Source organism: Phallusia mammillata, chromosome 5 (genome assembly GCF_965637545.1).
Source record: "Phallusia mammillata chromosome 5, kaPhaMamm4.hap1.1, whole genome shotgun sequence".
Taxonomy (NCBI): Eukaryota; Metazoa; Chordata; class Ascidiacea; order Phlebobranchia; family Ascidiidae; genus Phallusia; species Phallusia mammillata.
Genome location: NC_137256.1, coordinates 18,352,222 through 18,372,767, shown reverse-complemented (window position 1 = coordinate 18,372,767; position 20,546 = coordinate 18,352,222). Strand labels below are relative to the sequence as shown.

General features: G+C 37.7%; 1 protein-coding gene across 1 annotated transcript; it reads right to left on the bottom strand.

Moving 5' to 3' along the window:
• Positions 1-343: 343 nt before the first annotated feature.
• Positions 344-12,158, bottom strand: LOC145229644 (uncharacterized). The gene is made up of 9 exons (XM_080094980.1): positions 12,035-12,158; positions 9,299-9,385; positions 9,153-9,239; positions 8,367-8,576; positions 7,477-8,001; positions 3,772-4,016; positions 3,036-3,267; positions 1,722-2,198; positions 344-1,108 (listed from the first exon to the last, which is right to left on the bottom strand). Exons 1-9 carry the CDS (start codon positions 12,156-12,158, stop codon positions 594-596), a joined length of 2,502 nt encoding a protein of 833 aa, XP_079951106.1. The 3' UTR covers positions 344-593.
• Between the last annotated feature and the right edge of the window lie 8,388 nt (positions 12,159-20,546).

Sequence of the window (20,546 nt, the reverse complement as noted above, 5' to 3'; positions counted from 1 at the left end):
ATCGAACGAACCCCTAATTCAGTGGTTCCCAACCGGGGTGCCGCGGCACCCTGGGCTGCCAATTGCAATGCTCAAGGGTGCCGCGAGATATTGATATTGCAATACTGCGGCCCATTATTTATTTTAACTTTAACCCGTTAAGTACGGAATTTACTTATTTCTAACCGAGTTTCAGTACGTATTAAGTTTCGCGTCTCGCAGTTATTCCAGCTCCTTATTTCATACGGTTATTTAAAATACAGAAACCTTAAAAATTTGATCCAGTTTTGCCAGGGTGCCGCAAACTATTTCTCTCTTTGATAGGGTGCCGCAAGGTCAAAAAGGTAGGGAACCACTGCCCTAATTCAATGATTAGAATTTTGGACGAATGTAAAACAGAGTAAAAAAAAATCGTTACCACAATAATAAACATACATTGCCAACTAAAACGTGTAACTTAGTGGCCTAATCCACAGAACGAAAAAAGCACTAAATTTTCCACGTTCTTCATTCATAAAAGTGCGGGTATATCCCAAAAGTCAAATAAGCGTCTTTGTACAAGAATTGTTTGTGCATTCCGTGCTCTTTTTAGCCATTTCGGGTGCTGTGAAACTCTATTTTCCAAACTTTTTTGTACCTTTGTCCTTCTGTGCACTTCCTGAAGCCTGTTCCAATTTGTTTTCTTGTGCATCTCCCTTTGCCGTTTTTTCTTGGCCCTTTTGTTCTCCCTCAGTAATTGACCTTTCTTCTGCATCTTTCTGTGTCGATTTTTCTTGACCCTTTTGGAACGTTGTTTCTTGAACCCTATCTTCTGGATCATCTTCTGTCTGTTTTCCTTCAGATTCTTTGGCATCTTCAACATTTTCTTCCTTTTGGGAATTTTCTCCTTCACGACTCGACATCAAGTAATCGAACGTATCCAATGTATCCAAAGGAATTGCGTTCTCTTCTTTTGCTGGTCCGTACCAGTAGAGACCGTACGGACCCGGATATTCGATGCTGCCTAGCAAAGCTGTTCTAGCATCCTTGCTTACTATAGTGTAAGCTAAGAAGACCAGCAAACCTTGAGCGCTGATTGCTGTGGTTGTCAGGTACATCCACAGTAGAGTAGCATCAAGGTTACTTACTCCTAGAAATAAGAAAGAAAATGTTTGCAGCAAACTGTAGCTTCGTTTTGGAGTAACATTATTTCGATCTTAGATAGAGAAAGAATCCATTTTTGCATAGAAAGTAAGGTTTAGACAAGAAATTTTGTTTGGAACCACTGGTCTATTAGCTTAAAGCTTTACCCAGATTGTTTTAATATTATTTTTGCACTGATCTGTAGTAACAGGTAGACCGGCGAATTTCAAACGTTTTAGGGCGATAGAGCTGCGCTTGTAACTAAAATGTAACGTAGCGTCATAAACATACCCAAATTCGAAAGGAAAAGCCAGCCAAAATCTAAACATATTCAGGAAGTTGGAATAAGAGTCGAAATTTCCACCAAAAAACAGCTAAGTAGCTAGTTGATGAACCTGACCTCATGTCAAACAACCTTAAAACACCTTGTCCAAAACCAATTGTCTATTATGCTGTGTTTGTTGTCTTGGTCTTTACTAAGACTTCAATGTATAGGCATGTTAATCAAACCTTCGGGCCAAAACGGGCTTCTCAAAAACGACTCGGGTTCGGGCTCCAATTACAGGCCAGTTTGCAACTCTGCTGGCCCAAGCAACACACAGAAAAATTTTTTTACTCACCATAAACGAAGTGCATAATCCAGGGAATGACCAGAAAGGTGCAAGCTAGAATGTGTTCGTACAGCATACGAAATTGATGATCCACATCGACGTCATCAACCTTCATGTTGTCATACTCGCTTGCGTAATGCTCGACGTAATGCGACTTGCGTTTGGCGGTCGACGAAAATGAAAACGTCACCACACCCGCAGCACAGCAAATGGAGAAGCACGTTGCTAAGGGAACCGTTACCATGGAGAAGATGGTGTCTGAGTTTGGTTTAAGCCAGCAGCGATCGGAACCATATTTGTGAAAGGGCACGTAGTCGTTGCTAGGCAATTTGATGGCGATTGTTACGGCTGCAATGACTAGTGGAATACACCAGCCTGCAGCAAGTTGCATGACGATAGCACGCCCTTTGTTGAGGCGTTTCCATCTCAATGCCCTGGCGTTCAGGTTGCTTAGGATTGTTAAGCTTTCAATGACAGCAAAGCAAGCTGTGAAAAAACAAATGCACTTGTAAACTGTCGCTGCTAGACATAGTATTTTTTGACAAATATGATGTGAGCGCTAAGGAATTGCAGTACGCCATAATGTTTCCTTGATTATCCGTACCTCACTTTACCACCAATCGTTTGTTGGCGCCCTTTGTACAGTTTAGTATGGTGACAATGAAGGAAAAACGAAGGGTGAAGGAACGTACTGTATGTTACATGTTTCACTTTTTAATTCATTGGCAAAAATAAGTCGTATCTTACAATAATGAGATAAATTGATATTTAAACGGTCACAATAAATGTAAAGTCCAGCTCTTTAAGATAACCCGAAAGTGTGATTTGTTATACGAATTCAATTAGCTGTTTTTTGGCCCATCCTCAGTCGCATGTGAAAAATTCCAACTAGCTCCAAGAGGACCCACAGCTATTTCTGTGGAAACCTGCGTTGCTGGTTGGGCATGCACTGGTCTTATAGGCAAGTAAGTGTGAAGGCTGTGTAAATCGCATTAAATTTAAAAAAAATCTGCTAAAAATGTAACGTGTCACAAAGTAGTCCATGTTAAGTCATACAAACCCCAGTGTTTAAACTTTGGGTCAAATGTAATCAACCAGTATACACAATATTTGCACATTTTCAGTTGCTTATTCAAAAATAATCTATTTAAACAAGGAACTGAAGATGCCAAAAAACTTGAAATATATGATCTGTGCAAATATACTGTGTATACCGGTTGAATCTATTTGGCCTAGGGTTTCATAGACTTGGTTATGGATTATGTTGATGCAGAGAACATTATCTACCGTAAAACTGTACTTTTTTCATGCTGAGTGTGTTACCTATGGATAATATAAGGAAATGAGTCAGGAAGGCCACCGCAATACAAGCTGTCCTTTCCTTTGCCAAGCCTTTCTCCAACAAGAGGGCGCAATGGAGAAGAAACAGCAAAACAACCAGGTTTATTTGCACAACGATCCGGTCATTTGCAACTTCGCCGCGCAGCTTGATGAGCGCAACCAGTGTGAGGAAAAGAAGGATAAGGCCCAGTAGAGTGAGAAGCAGTGAAATAATCTGAAACGAAGTGTTGTTACAAAGTGAAAAATTTTATGATTAGATTTAATTATGCACGTTGATACTAGATATATTTTGCACACAATTATTTTGCAAGGTTAATTTTTTTCCGGGAGGTTAGTACCCCAAAACACAGAGATCGTTAGTTCAACCTTACTGCATGTCAGTTTTATGTACCATTGCTTTTGTTAGCGCTGTGAAAGCGCTAATTGTGTGAAAAACTAATATAGCTATTAGCCTGCGTAACTTCTGGGTGGAACAGCACTTACCGCACAGTTGGGTATTCGTGCCGTAAATCTCAAACACAACATAACTAATCAAAACAAAACTACCAATGAGCTTGTGTATACAACAGAATAAACAAGTTTTAACATTTCCCAAACGCGTGATATCAACTATGATCGTCGAAATGTGTGCATCACAATGTTTTTTATGTCTGTTTAAAGTTTTAGGCGCCTCGAACCAATCAGCCAAGTTCCTGCTAAATAATTTTCATACACTTACTTCTAATCCATCAGGTTTCACTTGCGCCACAACGCGGGGAGAAACAGTAAAGAAACCAGTTTTGTTGCAGGAACATATTACGATGCCGGCATCTGTAGATCTGCTGGTGCATCCGTGTGGCGAGAAAGTCGTGTTTAGGGAATCGGTCATTCGTAAACAAACAAATTTGTGTTCGATTATTCGGTGCCAACCTCGAAAACTGTCGAATAATCTCTCAGGAATCACTGTGTTCAATGTCGGATCACCTTTAAAAAAACAAAAACAATTCTAAGCTTTAACAATTTACAGTTTTCGCAGCGCGCTATAGGCTAGAACAGGGCTGGGCAACCTGCGGCCCTTCATTAAAGGTTGTGCGGCCCGCAGAGTCGCTTGGATTTCAAAAGTACTGGCAAACGAGTCCAATTATTACATATTTTTATACTGATCAATGCGCCTGATGCTAGTTTTCTGCGACCTGGAAAAATATGGCTAGAATCAAATACGAACAATTAAGAATAGTGGTTTTCCTATATATTGCCTGTTTATATGAACTACATCATATTTAACGATGTATCACATATACCATTTAGAATATTTATAATAGATATATATTTGGCACCTACATTTCATTGAGTCCTTTCTTTTTTTTCCTGGCACTTTATAACATAATTGTTTATGCAAGCATAATCTAATGGGTCCCCACACATATGCACATGCGATTTGGTACCAGTAAAAATAGGGCACAATCATTGTTAGATATTTACCAATTTACTATACACATCATTTGATCTACACATATGATTGTTTTTGCAAGCAAAAACGAATGGGTCCCCACACGCGCGTTTGTGCGGATTTATGGTAAACAAACATCCTGGTTATTTTTAGATTCTTAAGAAAAAACTTAACCAACTTCAGCCTTAACTCAACTTTAAAGTTTTGTCTGTATTTTTTTTCCATCATTATTGTCATATAATTACAAAAAAAAACAGTAAATAAGAACAGGAAAATTACTTTCAATTTAATCTTATGCTTTGACCTTGATATTGTTGTTCAAGGTCAGTTTTTAAACACAATTTTCCAAAAATGAAAATGTGCTTGATAACGTAATAAAACGACATAGCATAAATGTGCAAAAACAGCTGATTTCTAATCATCAACACGACAGTCTCGTAAAACGTCCATCCAGACGTCAAGCTGAGCACTCCCGCTGCATTCACCCGCCTTAATCGTAAACAAGTGAATTCTGAGCACTCCGCTGCATTCACCCGCCTTGATCGTAAACAAGTGAATTACTTGTTGAAAGTTGAGACTTCTATCTGATTGACAGTGTCCACATATTATGGGCTGTTAAAGTAACTATTTGGCCGATTAAGGCAAATTTTTAAATACTAAACGAATAACCTACTGCAAACAATTGTTTAACATTTCAGCACATTAGGGCTCGTATTTCTGGCCTAAAACTTATTATTTTGGGGTTTAAGGGGGAAAAATGGGTGAATCCAATAAAAAGTTACAAAATCTTTAGAATAGCTTACGTTGCACCAACCAACAAAGCATGAAACCCTCAGATTATGTACTTGGGTCAGTACAGCCGTTTTTAATTTTTTTCGTTTTGGGGGCCTGTGGGTGAACCGCTGGGTCGTTTGGGGTCAAACTTCAGGAGGATCAAATTCGGAACAATTAACTAACATCTGTGCAAATTTGAAAAACTTTAAAGCACTCTTTCTTGACCAAACGCATTTAACAAACCAGCAGTAGATAGAAACGAATATTTTGGGGTTTAAGGGGTGAAAATGGGTAAATCTTTTTTTAAGATTCAAAATTCTTTGAAATACCTTATATTTCACTAAACAACAAAGCATATAACTCCTAAATGAAGTACTTTAGCAAGTATAGCCGTTTTAAAAATTTCACGTTCTGGGGGGCTGTGGGTGAACCGAGGGGTCAAACAGGGTCAAAATTCACATGGACCATCTTTAGACCAATATCTACAATGTGTGTAAATTTGAAAAAGTTTGAACCATTCTTTCGTGACCAAAACGTGGGAACAAATCCGCGTTAGACGGGAAAAAAGAAAAAAAAATATGGACAAAAACAATATGTGTCCCCTTCAGGGAAGGGGACCCATAATTATACTTGTAGTTAAGCATATTTGGTAAGAAACAAAGCAAAATCACTTTGTGTTATGCACATGTGCGGCCCGCGATCCAATTTTGACATTTATAATTGGCCCTACAGCACGGGTGGGCAACCTGCGGCCCTTGATTAAAAGTTGTGCGGCCCGCAGAGACACTTGGATTTCAAATGTACTGGCAAACGAGTCCAATTATTGTATCTTTTTGAGCAGGTTAGTGCGCCTGGTGCTATTTTTCTGCCACCTGACAATATGCTGCGAGAATCAAATGCCAATTTTACTTGTAGTAAGGCATTTTTGGTATGCGACGAAGTAAAATCACCTTTGTGTGATATAAAGGTGCGGCCCGCGATCTAATTATTGCAATTGTATTTGGCCCCACAGTGACAAAGGTTGCCCACCCCTGGGCTAGAATACATGTTTGTGTTAAGTTGCTTCCATTGTTTTTGTTTTATTTGAAGTTTGCAAGTAAACTATACTTTTGCCAGTAATATTAATATGTAATAACGGGGCCAAATTTCCCATTTTTCATTTTTGATCATTTAAAGCAGGGGTGTCCAACTCGAACACACCGCCGTGCCAATTTTGGTTTTAAAATATACTCGCGTGCCAACGTTTGGTACTTTTTCCAAATCATGTCTTAAACGTCTTAACGGTACGGGCACAATCCGTATATTTGGCCAATATGTAGAACCCTAATAAATAATTTAGTAAAAAAATATGTCGTGAAATGCGAGTAAACTTGTTTATGATACTCCAGAATTGTTTTGTTCAGTTTATGCGACATAAGATACAAATAGTTTGTGACGGGCCTTAAGTTTTGTCAAAAAACGAACAATTTAATTAGCGGATCGTGTAACTTTACTACCGATAACCTTTACTGAAGTTAGAATAAAGGCCAAGAATAATCAATAGAAACAAATTTTAATGCGTGACAAACGTTTTTTTTTTTTTTTTTTCACGGGGTTCGAACCCAGGACTCTCCCGGGGATGAATCCCGATCAGGGTTTTTATGTCTGTATATGGGTCAGGCGCGCCGGACCATTCGGCCAAGTTCCTTGTGTGCCATTTTCAAATGCTCTGCGTGCCACGTGCTGGACACCCCTGATTTAAAGTGTTAAACGTGGGTACAGCTACTAACACCATACCTCACGGTAGACCCACATTTAGCTAATTTTTGGTAGTTGGCGCAAGAGCTGAACTATTTATTTAGCAGCTAAAGAGGGGTAGGGTTAGAAAATAAGTTTTAAACTTTTTTTATTGGGAACTGAGTTCTATTGCTAGTCTTATTAAATTTTAAATGCTAATACCTTACTTCGACCCTAAGACCCTAAATGTGAACGTTTTTCAGTCTGGATAACTGTACTGTATGTGTCAATGTAACACCATTTAAACTGTGCTTTCTGAAATGAAATAACAAAATTTATTTTATATAAAGCATCAATAAATAATAGGTAAGCTGCAGACAGTGCACACTATTTAGAAAAGGCTTTCATCAGTGCACCATTGGCCGTGATGGCCAATATAGCCACCTGAAGGCACTCCAGTTTGTTGGGAGTATCAAAAATGACTTTTAATGTTGAATTTCCCACCTGTCATGTTGATGATGAATGATGTGGAAACAGAAACCGGTTTTCGAGCGAGAGTCCACACCTGAATTGTAACGTACGGGGATTCGTCGCTCGGGTAATACTGAGAGTGATTAGCAAGGAGCCACATTGAGCTCTTGGTGTCCGGCAAAAACGAGTAGAAACCTATCATCGTACGCAGGTCGAAGGAGAACAGTGCAAATTGCAATACCACAGGGGAAAGGGATCTCTTCTTACGGTTGCTTTCAGGAATTCGTTGGAGTTTCGTTAACTTAACTTTATCTTCTGGTTTGTGAGTTATCTCCTGACTCCAGAATGACAAGTCGGGGAGATTGGCGTATTGGATTTTTGCTTCCGAAGTTTCGAGAAAGTCACTTGTATTGCCCTCCAGACTAAAGGTGACATTCTCTGTGGCTTGAAGGAGTTCTTCCAGCTCCTGCCTAACCTCTGCCACTGATTGAGCCGGTTGGTCGTTATTTGTTTTCTTAAACTTGCTGTCCAAGATACCCTTAACCGTCGCAGCAGGACCTGAAGACATACAAAAATGAAAATGTTTAGTTTTTTAAAAATTTTCGTGTGAAGTTTATTCCAGAATTATGTGCATAAGTGTATGTAACTCAATACGCCAATGTTAAGTCCGCCACTGAGCTAGTTGTCTCAGGCAGTCCCAAATTTTCCAAAATCCCCTTTTTTAAGTTTAGCTTAGAATTATTTTCTAATCACCCAAAGATATAATTCATGTAGTAAAATAAGACTTTGTTAACATGGCATGTTTGTTTGGTGCATTTGTACTTCAATCCTCAACTGAACTTGGTATTTTCGGGGTTATAATCCATTTGGGTCACCAATTAGTGCAGTAGGCAATTGTTTGCATTCATAAGAATCTACATTACCTGATAAAGGACGCGGCGTGGTCATTGCAGTTGTAGAATCACTGGTGTTCTCATTGGCAATACTTAATTGAGTTGGATTGGCTGTTGAATGAGTGGTGCTATGAATTGTTTGTTGAGGGTCTCCATTTTCTGTGGTAGTGCTGGGCATTGTGTCGGTGTTGGTGCCGGTGCTGGCTTGACATCTATGTACTGTGATTGTGTTTTCTGAAACTATAAATTGTAATGGTTGTAGACTTGATAACGGGCAGACCTACAGTATTGACTCAGCAACGTTTAAGAAAGCTAAAAACGAAAATGAACATACAAAGCGTTTATTAGTGATTCATGTGTGTGCGTGTCGCCACACAGTGATTTCGAAACTGCACGTTAAGGACTATAATACACACATTTGTCATAAATATCACCTTTTTGCGCATAAGGGTGTGTGCCTTTGCACAAAATGTAAGACTGCAATATTTCGTAAGGATCACGTGGTTGGTAAATGTCGGCGATAACAAACGTCGTTCTAAAGGCAAACGTAGCATTCTTGCTATTACACCTGTTTTATATTGACACATACGAGTGGTTGTGTTGCGCTCACGTGTAAGAGATTTTTGCATTGGCAAAAAAACAAACAAACAAAACACTGAAATGGTGGCGACTTATGTCAACCATATTTTAAGCTTTCGGGTTCACTTCATTCGCCGTCTACCAACTTTCCAGTCAGAAGCTACCTCTGTTTAACATGCACATTAGCTTACGTACTTGGGGCCTCGAACGGCTTTTAGACCTCGAACATATACGTACCATTTTCCATGGCTTTATAGAAAAAAGTCGTTTGATTGGGGTTGCTGCACCATGTATAGTTTTGAACAAAGTCACGACATTGTCGATCTACGCAACAACAAAGACGTAAAATTGCTATTTGCGCGAAATCAGCTACAATGTCTTACCAATGATTTCGATACAATCTTTGCTTGATATTACTTTGTGCCTAAAAATGGAACAACTTTGATCTGCAATAAAATCAAAGTTAAAACCTGATACAAAAACATTTTATTGCAAAATTACAAAAAAAAAGAATTATTTTGGGATGGAAATTCGTTATTGTGCAGTTATCTTATGCTTGCTGGACTGTTAATTGATTTGTCAGTTGGTCGGACTTGAACGCCCTGTCACCACGTGTTTGGAGACAACATAACCGTAAAATAAATGTTTCCAAATTTTTAACATAATGTTGGAAAGGTGGAAATTGTTACGAGAATTGCATTAGAGTTGGGAATAATTTCCATAATCAATTTACTACGATTTATGACCTGGCATAGTTAGATAACATGTATAAAAGCATGCCTCGTTAGGCAATTCGGATTATGCCAACGTTTTGTCAGAGAGCCTGTGATCCAATGCTACTTTGCAGAGTAGATTTAGTTTGTGATTAAAAACTTGGACACACAAAAAATAATTTATAAAAATGTTCCTACGTTTCGTATTTGATGTAGGGGTTTGACATCTCTTGTCTAAAGCACGTATCACAGCAAACTGTCCAGAACCAACGTTGGAATTCGTTCCTGGATATAAACCAAATAGTAAACACCGAGCATTATGTGGTGGTATAGTTCAGGGGTCGGCAACCTTTTTTGCACTGCGGACCGGTTTTGAAACTAAAATTTTATCGCGGACCGGTCTTCAAAAAACTACAAATATATAACTATAAAAACGCTTAAATTAGTTTATCATCCCCGGGATACATGGGCAAAATGTTTTAAAGCATTTAACCTGAAAAATTATACGGCCCGGTAACGAACTCCTCGCGGACCGGTACCGGGCCGCGGACCGGCGGTTGCCGACCACTGGTATAGTTAATGATATATTACCAATCTGGTATAATAAAAAATAGGAAAAAAATTAGTAAAAGGAACCAATTGGTACAATGCAGTACAACAAAGAAATCTCACAGTTCAGTTGATAGCAGCATAAAATTTTTACAAGGCAGGACAAAAAATGACTGCTTATAGCCACCGGTCTAACCCTGTTTAACGATTTTTATCCTGACATAAAGTCTTACCACAACTTGACGGAGTTAAAACGTCTTCCGCAAAAAGCACAACTGGACAAGCTGAAAAAAAAAACCTTTTAAATATGTGTAACGGGAAGGAATGTCCGCATGGTGCCCAACAACGGAGCACCGAACATCGCCATTTTATGATCTAACACAGGGGTCGGCAACTTTTCAACGCCGCGTGCCAAATTACCCGTTATCTAAAAATGATAATGACTTGGTCTGCCAATTTTTTTACATTTAATACTGGTTTCTGGGGCCAGCTAGTTTAAATATCAGGTAAAAAGCAGACACAACCGTGCCGATTGTTTTTGATAACAGTGGCTTGTTTCTATCATTCACGTACTGTGACGGCAAAATTATAATCAATTATTGTGTCGTAGTGCACTGTTAGACAAACTTTAACAGCTTGTCAGTTTTATCAAATAAGTGAATACAAAAATGTCCGTACCACCTAACTCGCAAATGTCTGTTATTACTTTAAACTCAAGTTACTCTTAAAAGTCATGTTGTGCAACAACTTAATATATTGAAAATATAAAAGCCTTCTAATAAACACAATTAGCATTGATCTATCTAAGATTCTAAGGTGTTGACTAATGCATAACAGCCCTTAACGACAAACAACTATTGTGTAAAGAAACAAATGTATTTACCCGGGCAATGTAGCATGGCGGGTGTTGTTGCCATTCCGCTTTTGACTGTGTCTGCTGTTTCATTACAGCCGGTATGGTTACAAGAACCTTTCACTGGATTATACACAGTGCCAGGACTACATTGGCGTTCAATCCTCCCATGTCCATAGCCATAATTTACACGCAAAATGTGCCACGCCAAAAATTAATTTCAAACTAGATTGCATAAAAACTCCTCCTAGCAAAACCCTGTTTAGGAACAGCTGTTTAAAATTAAATTGCCAATTGAGTTCTTGTGCTAAAAAATCACGAGAAATATTTTTGTTACGCGGGTAAAGTTGTTTTGAGTTGAGATGAGACTTTGCGAATTCCATCAAAGTGCTGGACACCCCCTTACCGAATGAGAAACACTATCTTAACGTGTAGCAGACACTAAATCAAATTAAATCAACAGGTACTTATGCATAAATTTATTGATCCACTGGTATGCCATAAAAAACGACCTGACGTGCCAATCAATTTTGCCAGGGTGGCGGTTTTCCCACCCAATTGGGCTGGTTTCGGTCATGGAGTTGCGGGTATATTTCACTGCAGTGTGGCCGGTTGTCAAAAAGGCTACTTTTTCATATTTTTCATGCTTTTTGACATGCTTACGTTTTTGCAAACAGTTTACAGATAGTATAATTGGGCCCCTGTTCGATTTACTTCGCAGTTGGGGTTTTTGGGCTAGTTTTGACAAGCAGAGTTGCGGTTTTAAGAGCATCACCTGGCATCACTGGTGTCATTGTTGGCAAGCGTATCAGAAAGCGAAAGCGACACAAGCTTTACAACAAAAATTTTTCAAAATTAACTAATGCCATCATCATATTGCAAAATTTACAGATCCTTGTATTATTGCCCCGCAGTGTTAATCTGCTATCCTTAATTTAAATTAACCCAACGTGAGGATTTTTTATTATCCAATTACTGCTATTAAAGTAACAAAGAAATCCTACTTGAAATGGTATCAGCTGTAGTAGGGGTGACAAAGGTTGTTGTTGTGTCACTTTGCTGTGGTTCACAGGGAAATTTCTTGATTTCGATGTTGATTGAATCTACAAAAAACACGGCATTCTTCATTTTGCATAACTTAACCAGGAGACGGCTTTATCGCAAGCTTTAACGTTTTGAAAAATCATGAAAGAATGGATACATTAGCTACGACTGCTAATGGTCTGTATTGTGTATGTTCGCAGATTTCTGTATAATGTTGAACAAGAATTTATACATTTTGGTTTGAATCGTTACTATCTTAGAACCGAAAGACAGTCGTAATTAGACTACAAAGGGAACACAAATACCATCTATTATTTCATTGAAGGTGACAATAGTCTTGTCGAAACGTTAGAATAATACAAAAACAATGAATACATTTTTGTCCTTAGTTACTTAACTGTATTATTTTGAAATATTGCTGTTTCTTACCTTGTTGAGTGATGGCCACGTAAATATGTTGTCCAGACCCCCCAGTTGTGTTTGATGGAATACTTAAGTTATGGCAGTCAGGATCTGTAAAAACACAAAGCATAAAAGGTTATCAAATAAAACCAAACCTAACAATTACATTTAAACTCACCAATAACCTCAAGAAAATTTCCGGTTGATTTCATCCACGTTGCGTTGTTTGCAAAACAGTTTTGATCTGAAAACAAATTAGCTATAGACCAACGCAACAAACTTGCTAAGGAATAAAATATTTCGGCGTTTAAAACAAAAAAAAATCGCGCATTTACCCACATATTTAAAATAAAAAAATCTGAGATTGTTACTGATATTACACACTGTTTTGACCTATATGGTCTCATCAGTGCAGCTGGTGACGAGAGATCGGCCGTATTGGCTAGTGTAAACGGCACTCCAGTTTGTTGGGAGAAACAGTTTAAACACCCATGCCTCACCTATTCTGTGATGAAACCGGTTCACAATGGCCAAGCAACTGCATGGGAACCAAAGTAAATTCGGCCCAGTGTCACAGAGCGCACTGTCTGCAACTTTTTATTTATTGGCTCGATGTTTTTACATTACCGACATGTTTTACAAGTTCAAGTTAAAACGAAGAGAAAAGGTTTAGCGAAATTATCTTTACCTAGTTGTAAATCCGGGTTTTTGCACTTCAGTTGTTCTCCTGGCGTGTCGTTTCGTTTAACCAAGTAGTCACCATCCACTCTTTGCAGTCCATCACTAGTCACCGTAGCTGTTTCATTTTCGCACAACTGTGTCACATCTGGTAAATGAAAGATGGTGCAAAAATGTTCTCACAAAATCAAAACATTAAGTTTTCAAATAATCGAGCACGGTTTTATAGATTTAAATACACCCAAGGGATTTCATATATTAAAGTATTTGTTTGTACGTTGACTATAGAATACAAAGTACATAAACCCATTGCTGTTAACATGATTTGTCTACTTTAGTTAATCGTGAATGTTCTTGCAGTTTGAAAGCCGTAGAAAAATTTTAAACAGGCATTTAATTATTTTAACACACTTTTTATGTCAATGTGTACCATCAAATTTTTTACTTATGTTTTCAGAGGTCAAGTTGCCTTCTGTGATGAAGATTTTGGGGCAATCTGCAAAACGAATCACGTTTAAAAACAATGCCAGTTTAAATCAATTTTGTTTTATATCAGGTTTTGATGTGTTCTTAGGTGGAGCTACTAACACAGTAACTCACAGTACACGAGGTTTGCTAAATACCGATAGAGGCTGTGAGAAATCGGGATAGGGTTAGGGACTAAATTTAGCATAATAAACTTTGTTATAGCTAGATTTTATTGTTATTATAACACCTCAGATCAACACTAATAGCCCTAACCGTCAGCACTTTTACTAGTTAAACCCGCGGGTTGTGAGTTCCTGTGTTAGTAGCTCTATACCATATTGTCAATATCATTTTTTTATTGCTGTCAAATCTTACAGTGCAATATTATTTAAAGGCTCACCTTTGAGACAAGAGGATATCTCGAAAACAAATGTTCCTTTGAAACAACAAAACTGTTATTCTTAATTGTACCTGTCAATTGTACCTGTTAAAGGTGCAACAATTATATATAACGTAGTGTACAAGGCCGAGCGCGAACTTCGGAAAGGTTCCTGTCGTGGGTGCGAATCCCACCGCAGGCTAGATTTGCCTTGTCATTTGGTATGGAGCCTTCAATAGGCCTCTCGTCCTCTATGATTCACCAACCGCTAATACAATTTTATATTTCGGAAATTGCAAAACTTGTAAAACTCACCGTTTTCGGTTTCTGTGGCATTGCTGACTTTAAATTGCCCGTAATAAGAGCTTTTCACTTTCGACCATTTGCTCATGTTAAGATGTTTCAGACACCGGTATGAAAACGACTGATCTAAAACAGACCATAACACATAAATCAATAACGTACGTACGTAAAACAAATCAAAAAAGCATAAAATCAAACTTATCTTAATTAATTAGCAACCTACAACAATACTCTTTGAAACATTAAGGTACATTAACATATAACTAAGATGTCATGGATTTTCAAAATTTCAAAGATCGTGGCCCGCTTAATTTCCCCTAATGTACAAATTGATAATGTATAATGTACAAATTGAACATATGTTCAATTCTGTACATTACGAAAAAAATTGTGTAAATACAAATGGCTTACTGTCTTCTGCTTTTGAGTTTGACTGATGTTTCACTAATAGGCCCTGGTTGTGAGCCGCTGACTTAGACTAATTACTTAATTATGCCTTAACGTTGGGCAGCTACTTTCGAATAGGTGAATTTGTGTTGCGCTATTTTATGTTGCGCAATTTAAAAAAACAAAACATATAAACCAAACTATTCATATATTTGATACACGTAGTTTAATACATTTTTATATGCTAGTTTTAAAACTTACATGGTAAATTTGAAAACATAAATTTGACAAACTAAAAAGTTATAAGCACTGAAAAAACAAAAAAGTAATGTACTTGGAAAAATTCCGTGCTGTGAGGAATCGAAGCATTTGTCTATCTTATAATCATAGCAGCATGCTTTGTTACGACCTGGATACCGTTGCAAAATATACAGATTTGATACGTTAAATTGTACTCGTGTTTTTAAAGACAAAAAATTCACCTTCCCAAACGTTGATAGCAAAACGGTCCGAATCTGCAAAAAAGTCACTTGGTCCTCTTTCGTATAATTGTTTAAAAATTAGTTTAGGTGAACTTCGAGACGGGTTAAATTTAACCCTCTTTTGTAACAAAGTCAACGACACTTGTTGAAATTTTATTATTTGTATTAATGTAGTTCTGTCCTATTCTTTTGGGTTAGCCCGATGTATCAGCCGCCCAGAGGACAAAGGAAACATGATTTGATACAATGATTCTAAAACGGCGCTCCCTGGATGGTAGCCAGTTGAGTACTAGCATAATCAAAACATTAGTTTTAGTAAAGCCATCTTAAAATTCCAAACTAACTTCTGCCATATCCACATCAATACTGTGCCTTAAAATTTAGACTATTTCAAAGAGGTAAGGACTTTGACCAATGAAAGTCTATTGTATGATTTTTGACTGAAAAATGTGTTTAATTAACTGCTTTTTAGTGATTAGCAAGCAGTCTATTTTCAAACCATGTGTTGGTCAAACTTACTCAACAAGTTTCTCGGTCCCAAGCTCCAAGGAGCATTTGCGGTTCCATTGTTGATGATGATTGTAGGGCGGATGCCGCAAGCCATTACTTCAGTTTTGTATTCTACAAAATATATTCACTTATTTTTTCAGCAGTACAAGCCATACAAAAAGTAAGAGTGCATGAAAAGTATGTGAAAAATTAATAAGTATAGAATGTGCAATCATAGATCCTTTACAATGCAATCCCAAAAATGTATGACAGTTTTTTATTTCGGGGTCAACGGTATAACTTGTAGGGATGTTCAAAATAGATTCAGATCCGAATCCAAATTTGCCGCTTATATCAGGTAATTGGAACCGATATAAAATTGTGCTTAGACAGTTGGTAAAAATGCAAACGCATGCTCAACGTTTTTATGTCGGTATCCAATTGTTTGTGGCAGTGATTACGTGCATGCGATGTGGTTTGCAACGTGTTGTTGCCAATTATTTTTAGATTTTGACAACAAAAAACAATCATTGCTCGATTGACAATTGCTGTGAATATTGTATAAAAAACATAATGTAGCAATGCTTGGTGCTAAAACACATTATGTTGGGAGATTCTAAACACCAGACAAACATAAACAAGGGTTGAGTAAACGCTGCATAATTCCTTAGGTACTGCAGAAGCGCAGGCAGTTTCAAAAGGATTTAAACTTCCCAACCAATCTCCGAACCGCCTGTTTTGGGGAATTTGTTTCGGGTTAAAATCAGGAAGTCGAACCGTAACTGAACCCAAACCCACGAACCGGTTTGAGCGGTCAATTTCATTAAACCCGAACCCAACCGCGAAATACGATTTTCTAAAAACTCGAACCGGAGTTGAACCCCATATTTTGTTTGGCGTTGGACCCGAACCGGAACCGAACCAGTAAAAAATGCAGTGTGTTTTTTCATTTTGTGATTTTTTTCAAAAAAAGCGCGCTGAAGAATACACGAGATAACACTTACAGAGCGTGTCAAAAATAACAGTGCACGGGCAAAATTCTTTTGGAGTTTGATAAGGCCAGGTAGATGATGGTTAGAATTAAATTAAAATGAAAATTTGAACTGGTTTAAAAACAGCAAACCGGTTCGGACCGAATAATTTGTCCAAGTCGGAACAAAACCCGAACCCAAAAATATACATTTTCAAAAACCGGAACCGAACCCGAACCCGAACCCGAACCCGAACCCGAACCCGAACCCGAACCCGAACCCGAACCCGAACCCGAACCCGAACCCGAACCCGAACCCGAACCCGAACCCGAACCCTTAAAAACAAAACCAAGTGAACCCGAACCGAACCTGAACCCATATGACAAGCGGTTCGACTCCCTGGTTAAAATATATATGTATACTTCTGTGCCAGTTCTACACCAACAAGTAAACTAAATTACATCAGTATGCTTACAACACAGTTACTCCCGATGATGACAAATACAACAAAATTATAGTATTGGCTACCAAAGATGCAAAACATACGAAGAGCGGTAAACGTTTAGTGTCAGTTAAATCTTTTATTCACGTAACACAAATATGAATTTCGCCTATTTAGAAGGCGTCGCCAGTTTCGGCAAAATATAACTATTAAAGTTATATTTTGTGATTATGTTTATTTTTTTTCTCCATATGTTTTTGGGCATTTGTTTTAATGTAGTTGGCAAACATCTTTTCCAGTGTTTTGGTCGTTTCTTTTGTGCATTTACAAAAATATGTTTTCGACAATGTAATACACTGGTGTGCATTTACTGATAGACAAGAACTAACATTGGTCAGTCAAAAATGATATAAAACAGGATTCAATATTTGAAACAGTCATTCTAGAATACCCAATTATTCTACTTTAAACATCCCATAAAAAGATACTATGGAGGCGAAACAGCATTAACATAAACTCTGCTTTCCTTTTTACAACCGTGAAGAAATGTTGCTCACGATATTTTAACCTAAAAAGTGGAAAAATGGTGAAGAAGCAAAAAAAAATATTTGCAACTTACCAGAGTCGAAAGAAGCGGGGTCACAGCTGTAAATCTCAAAGTAGACTCCTGTGGAATAAAAAAAAAAACACTTCAGTAAAATGGCGTTGGTCGCTATAAAATTAATTGCCAAAACCGCATTTACTCGATTGTAATCTGCATGTTGAGGTGGTAATAAATGGATGTAGGTCGCACCTCGATTATAAGCCGCATGCTTTGAATACGATTTGTTTACCCTTCTATCTGTTTTTACAAAATTAAATAATTTGTCAACGATTGATATAGAACTAGAAGGGTGGCTTGGCACAAGAATCACAGTGATCGGTACTATGTATAATTAGTCATGCTACAAAGTACATCCTGTCCAAATCTTATTTAATTCTGTTTTAAGTTTGTCCTATTTAGTTTAAAGGAAAAAAAAGGGGTAAATAGTAAGTCTGTTGGGTACAAGATCAACATCTACAAATGGCAATTTCTACAAGCTCCAAATTTTATCCCATTCAGACATTGTTAAAAAATCCTGTGTAGGGTGTAGCGGTCACGTGCTTTCAAACCATCATTTTGGCACTTTGGTTTGGCTAACCATTAAGTAATGGAAAATTTTAACTTTGCAAGCATGACTTTTCGTCCCATGGAAATTGTATGCTGCGACATATGCTACCGAGCGGTGTAACTTCACTGTTCTATGTGTTCTCATGATTCAGTAACTATTGGAAGTACATATTCAGTGTCGTTGCTATATGTTCCCGTCTTCCTGATATGTTGCAACAGCCTGACCATAAGATGGGCTGTTGCGTAAACCGGGTGTTTCGAAATAGTTGTGCAATCCATTGCAGTGCTGCATATCTTTGCAAGCGTTTAACTTAAAAGAAACTAATAACTGATGTGAGTAAAAGAACTGTTCTGGAATGATCGCACGAAAAACGAGTATCAGTTTAAAAGCCAATGTTTATCGTTGATATTTCTCTTTTCCACCGTATCCTTTCCTTGAGATAAATGAGACTTGATGTGTGTTGCGTAACCAGAATAAAAGACAAGAAATAAATTGATCTTTCGTGGATTATGTCGGCTCTAAGCAGCAAGCGTTAAGAATCGTAATAATGAACTTACTCGCTACTGTAGACGACCGATACGAGCCACGGGAAGCAGAAGAGTTAACAAGCTTTCAAGTAAAGAATAACATAGCCCAAGAATCTCAGCTGACGCTCAAACCAATAGTCAGCCGAGGGGGTTGTTGTTCCTTGTGGGACAGCGCACGCACCTCGCCCCCGCAACTAATGGGGTTCTACATCGAACTAAAAAGGCCAATCACATTGCCCAAACAGTGTTGTAAAATTTTAAAGTGACATGTGTTCGCTTTACTTTACGAGACTGTTGCACCACAGAAACTGTTCGTTTGTGGTGTCAAGAAGCATAAAAAAGGGAACCCATATATCGGGTAAAGGGAACCCATAACGGTAGTATGAATAAATCAAACAGCTTAAATTTTGTATTAACTTGTCCCAACGTTTTGCGTTTCCGAATTAGACCAATACGAAAACAGCCATGAAATAAGGTATGTACAAAATAATTGTAAAAAAAATAAGTGCCTTACTGAAATTAGAATTCAATCTATGTGTGATCTGAAAACTTCGAACATTGCTCTCATTCCATGACCGGCTGTATCGTAGACCACATTTCGTAGTTCCGTTATCTAAAGTTTAACAAAAGCAGTTTTAAGAGATCAAGAAAAAAATGGAAAAAGAAAAACATCTGATATCATAACGGAGACTTTTATTTGTTTGCAAATTATTTAATTTGCAAAATTTTCAAATAACTGATAGAATTATTAGGTACTGGTAACTTTAGGCTAACTCTCAGTAAGTAGTTTTAGTTTAGAAAGTTTACCTACCAGTTGCTATTCCAAATTGTGTTGCATTGTAGCACGTATTGTTGTAGTAAGTGAAGCAGCATTTATCATCTAAAAAGAAACGGATTTACATGGTCAAGCAATAAAGTCCAGTTTTGCAAACAAACCCACTTTTAAAACAAACAAATTAAAACGTTACCTGTTTCTATTGCAGCTTTCAATTCAGCTGGAATGAACACAACTACAATCAGATTCAGAAAAAATAACTAACCGGTAATATTTTTAAATATCAAAATGTCAAAAATGCTGCAAATCGTTCGAACGTTTTGATAAATCAATAAAATTATAAAAAAAGGTAAACAAATATTACTTGTGTTCTGGCATGTTTCGTTTGCACACTTAAGAGCCATTTGCACATCTTTGAAAATAGTTTTTCCACAAACGACCTTTGAATTACCTAAAACCAACAATTAGGTTACTTAATTTAGATATTTAAACCCAAATTGCCCGAAACACGACTCACATACGAACAAGCCCGAATTAGAAAAACAATGTAAAATACTAGAAGGGTGGCTAACACATAATTTATGACATCACAAACAAAATCACCCATCACCGGTGAACCGTCATTCGGGGTCAAACTTTACGAGAATCAAATTTGGATTAATAACTAATATTTGTCCAAATTTGAATTAATTTGAAGCACTCTTTCTTGACCAAATGCGTGGAACAAGCCAGCTTTAGCCGAAAAAAGAAAGAAAGAAATACGGACAAAAAAGTATGTGTCCCCTTCAGGGAAAGGGGCCCATAACTCCTTAACTGCCATAGACAGCACCATACAACATGTTTTACACAACATGGGTCTAGCGGGGTAAATATCCAGCAGGGATTATCAATCCGAAAGAAGCCGATGGCACATCTACTGGACTTTATCTACCTGAAGTCTTATCCAAATCCACCAAACATTTGATGCCAAAGTGCATGGACAAACTTCTTATGAGAAAAAAAACTGAGTGAAATCAAG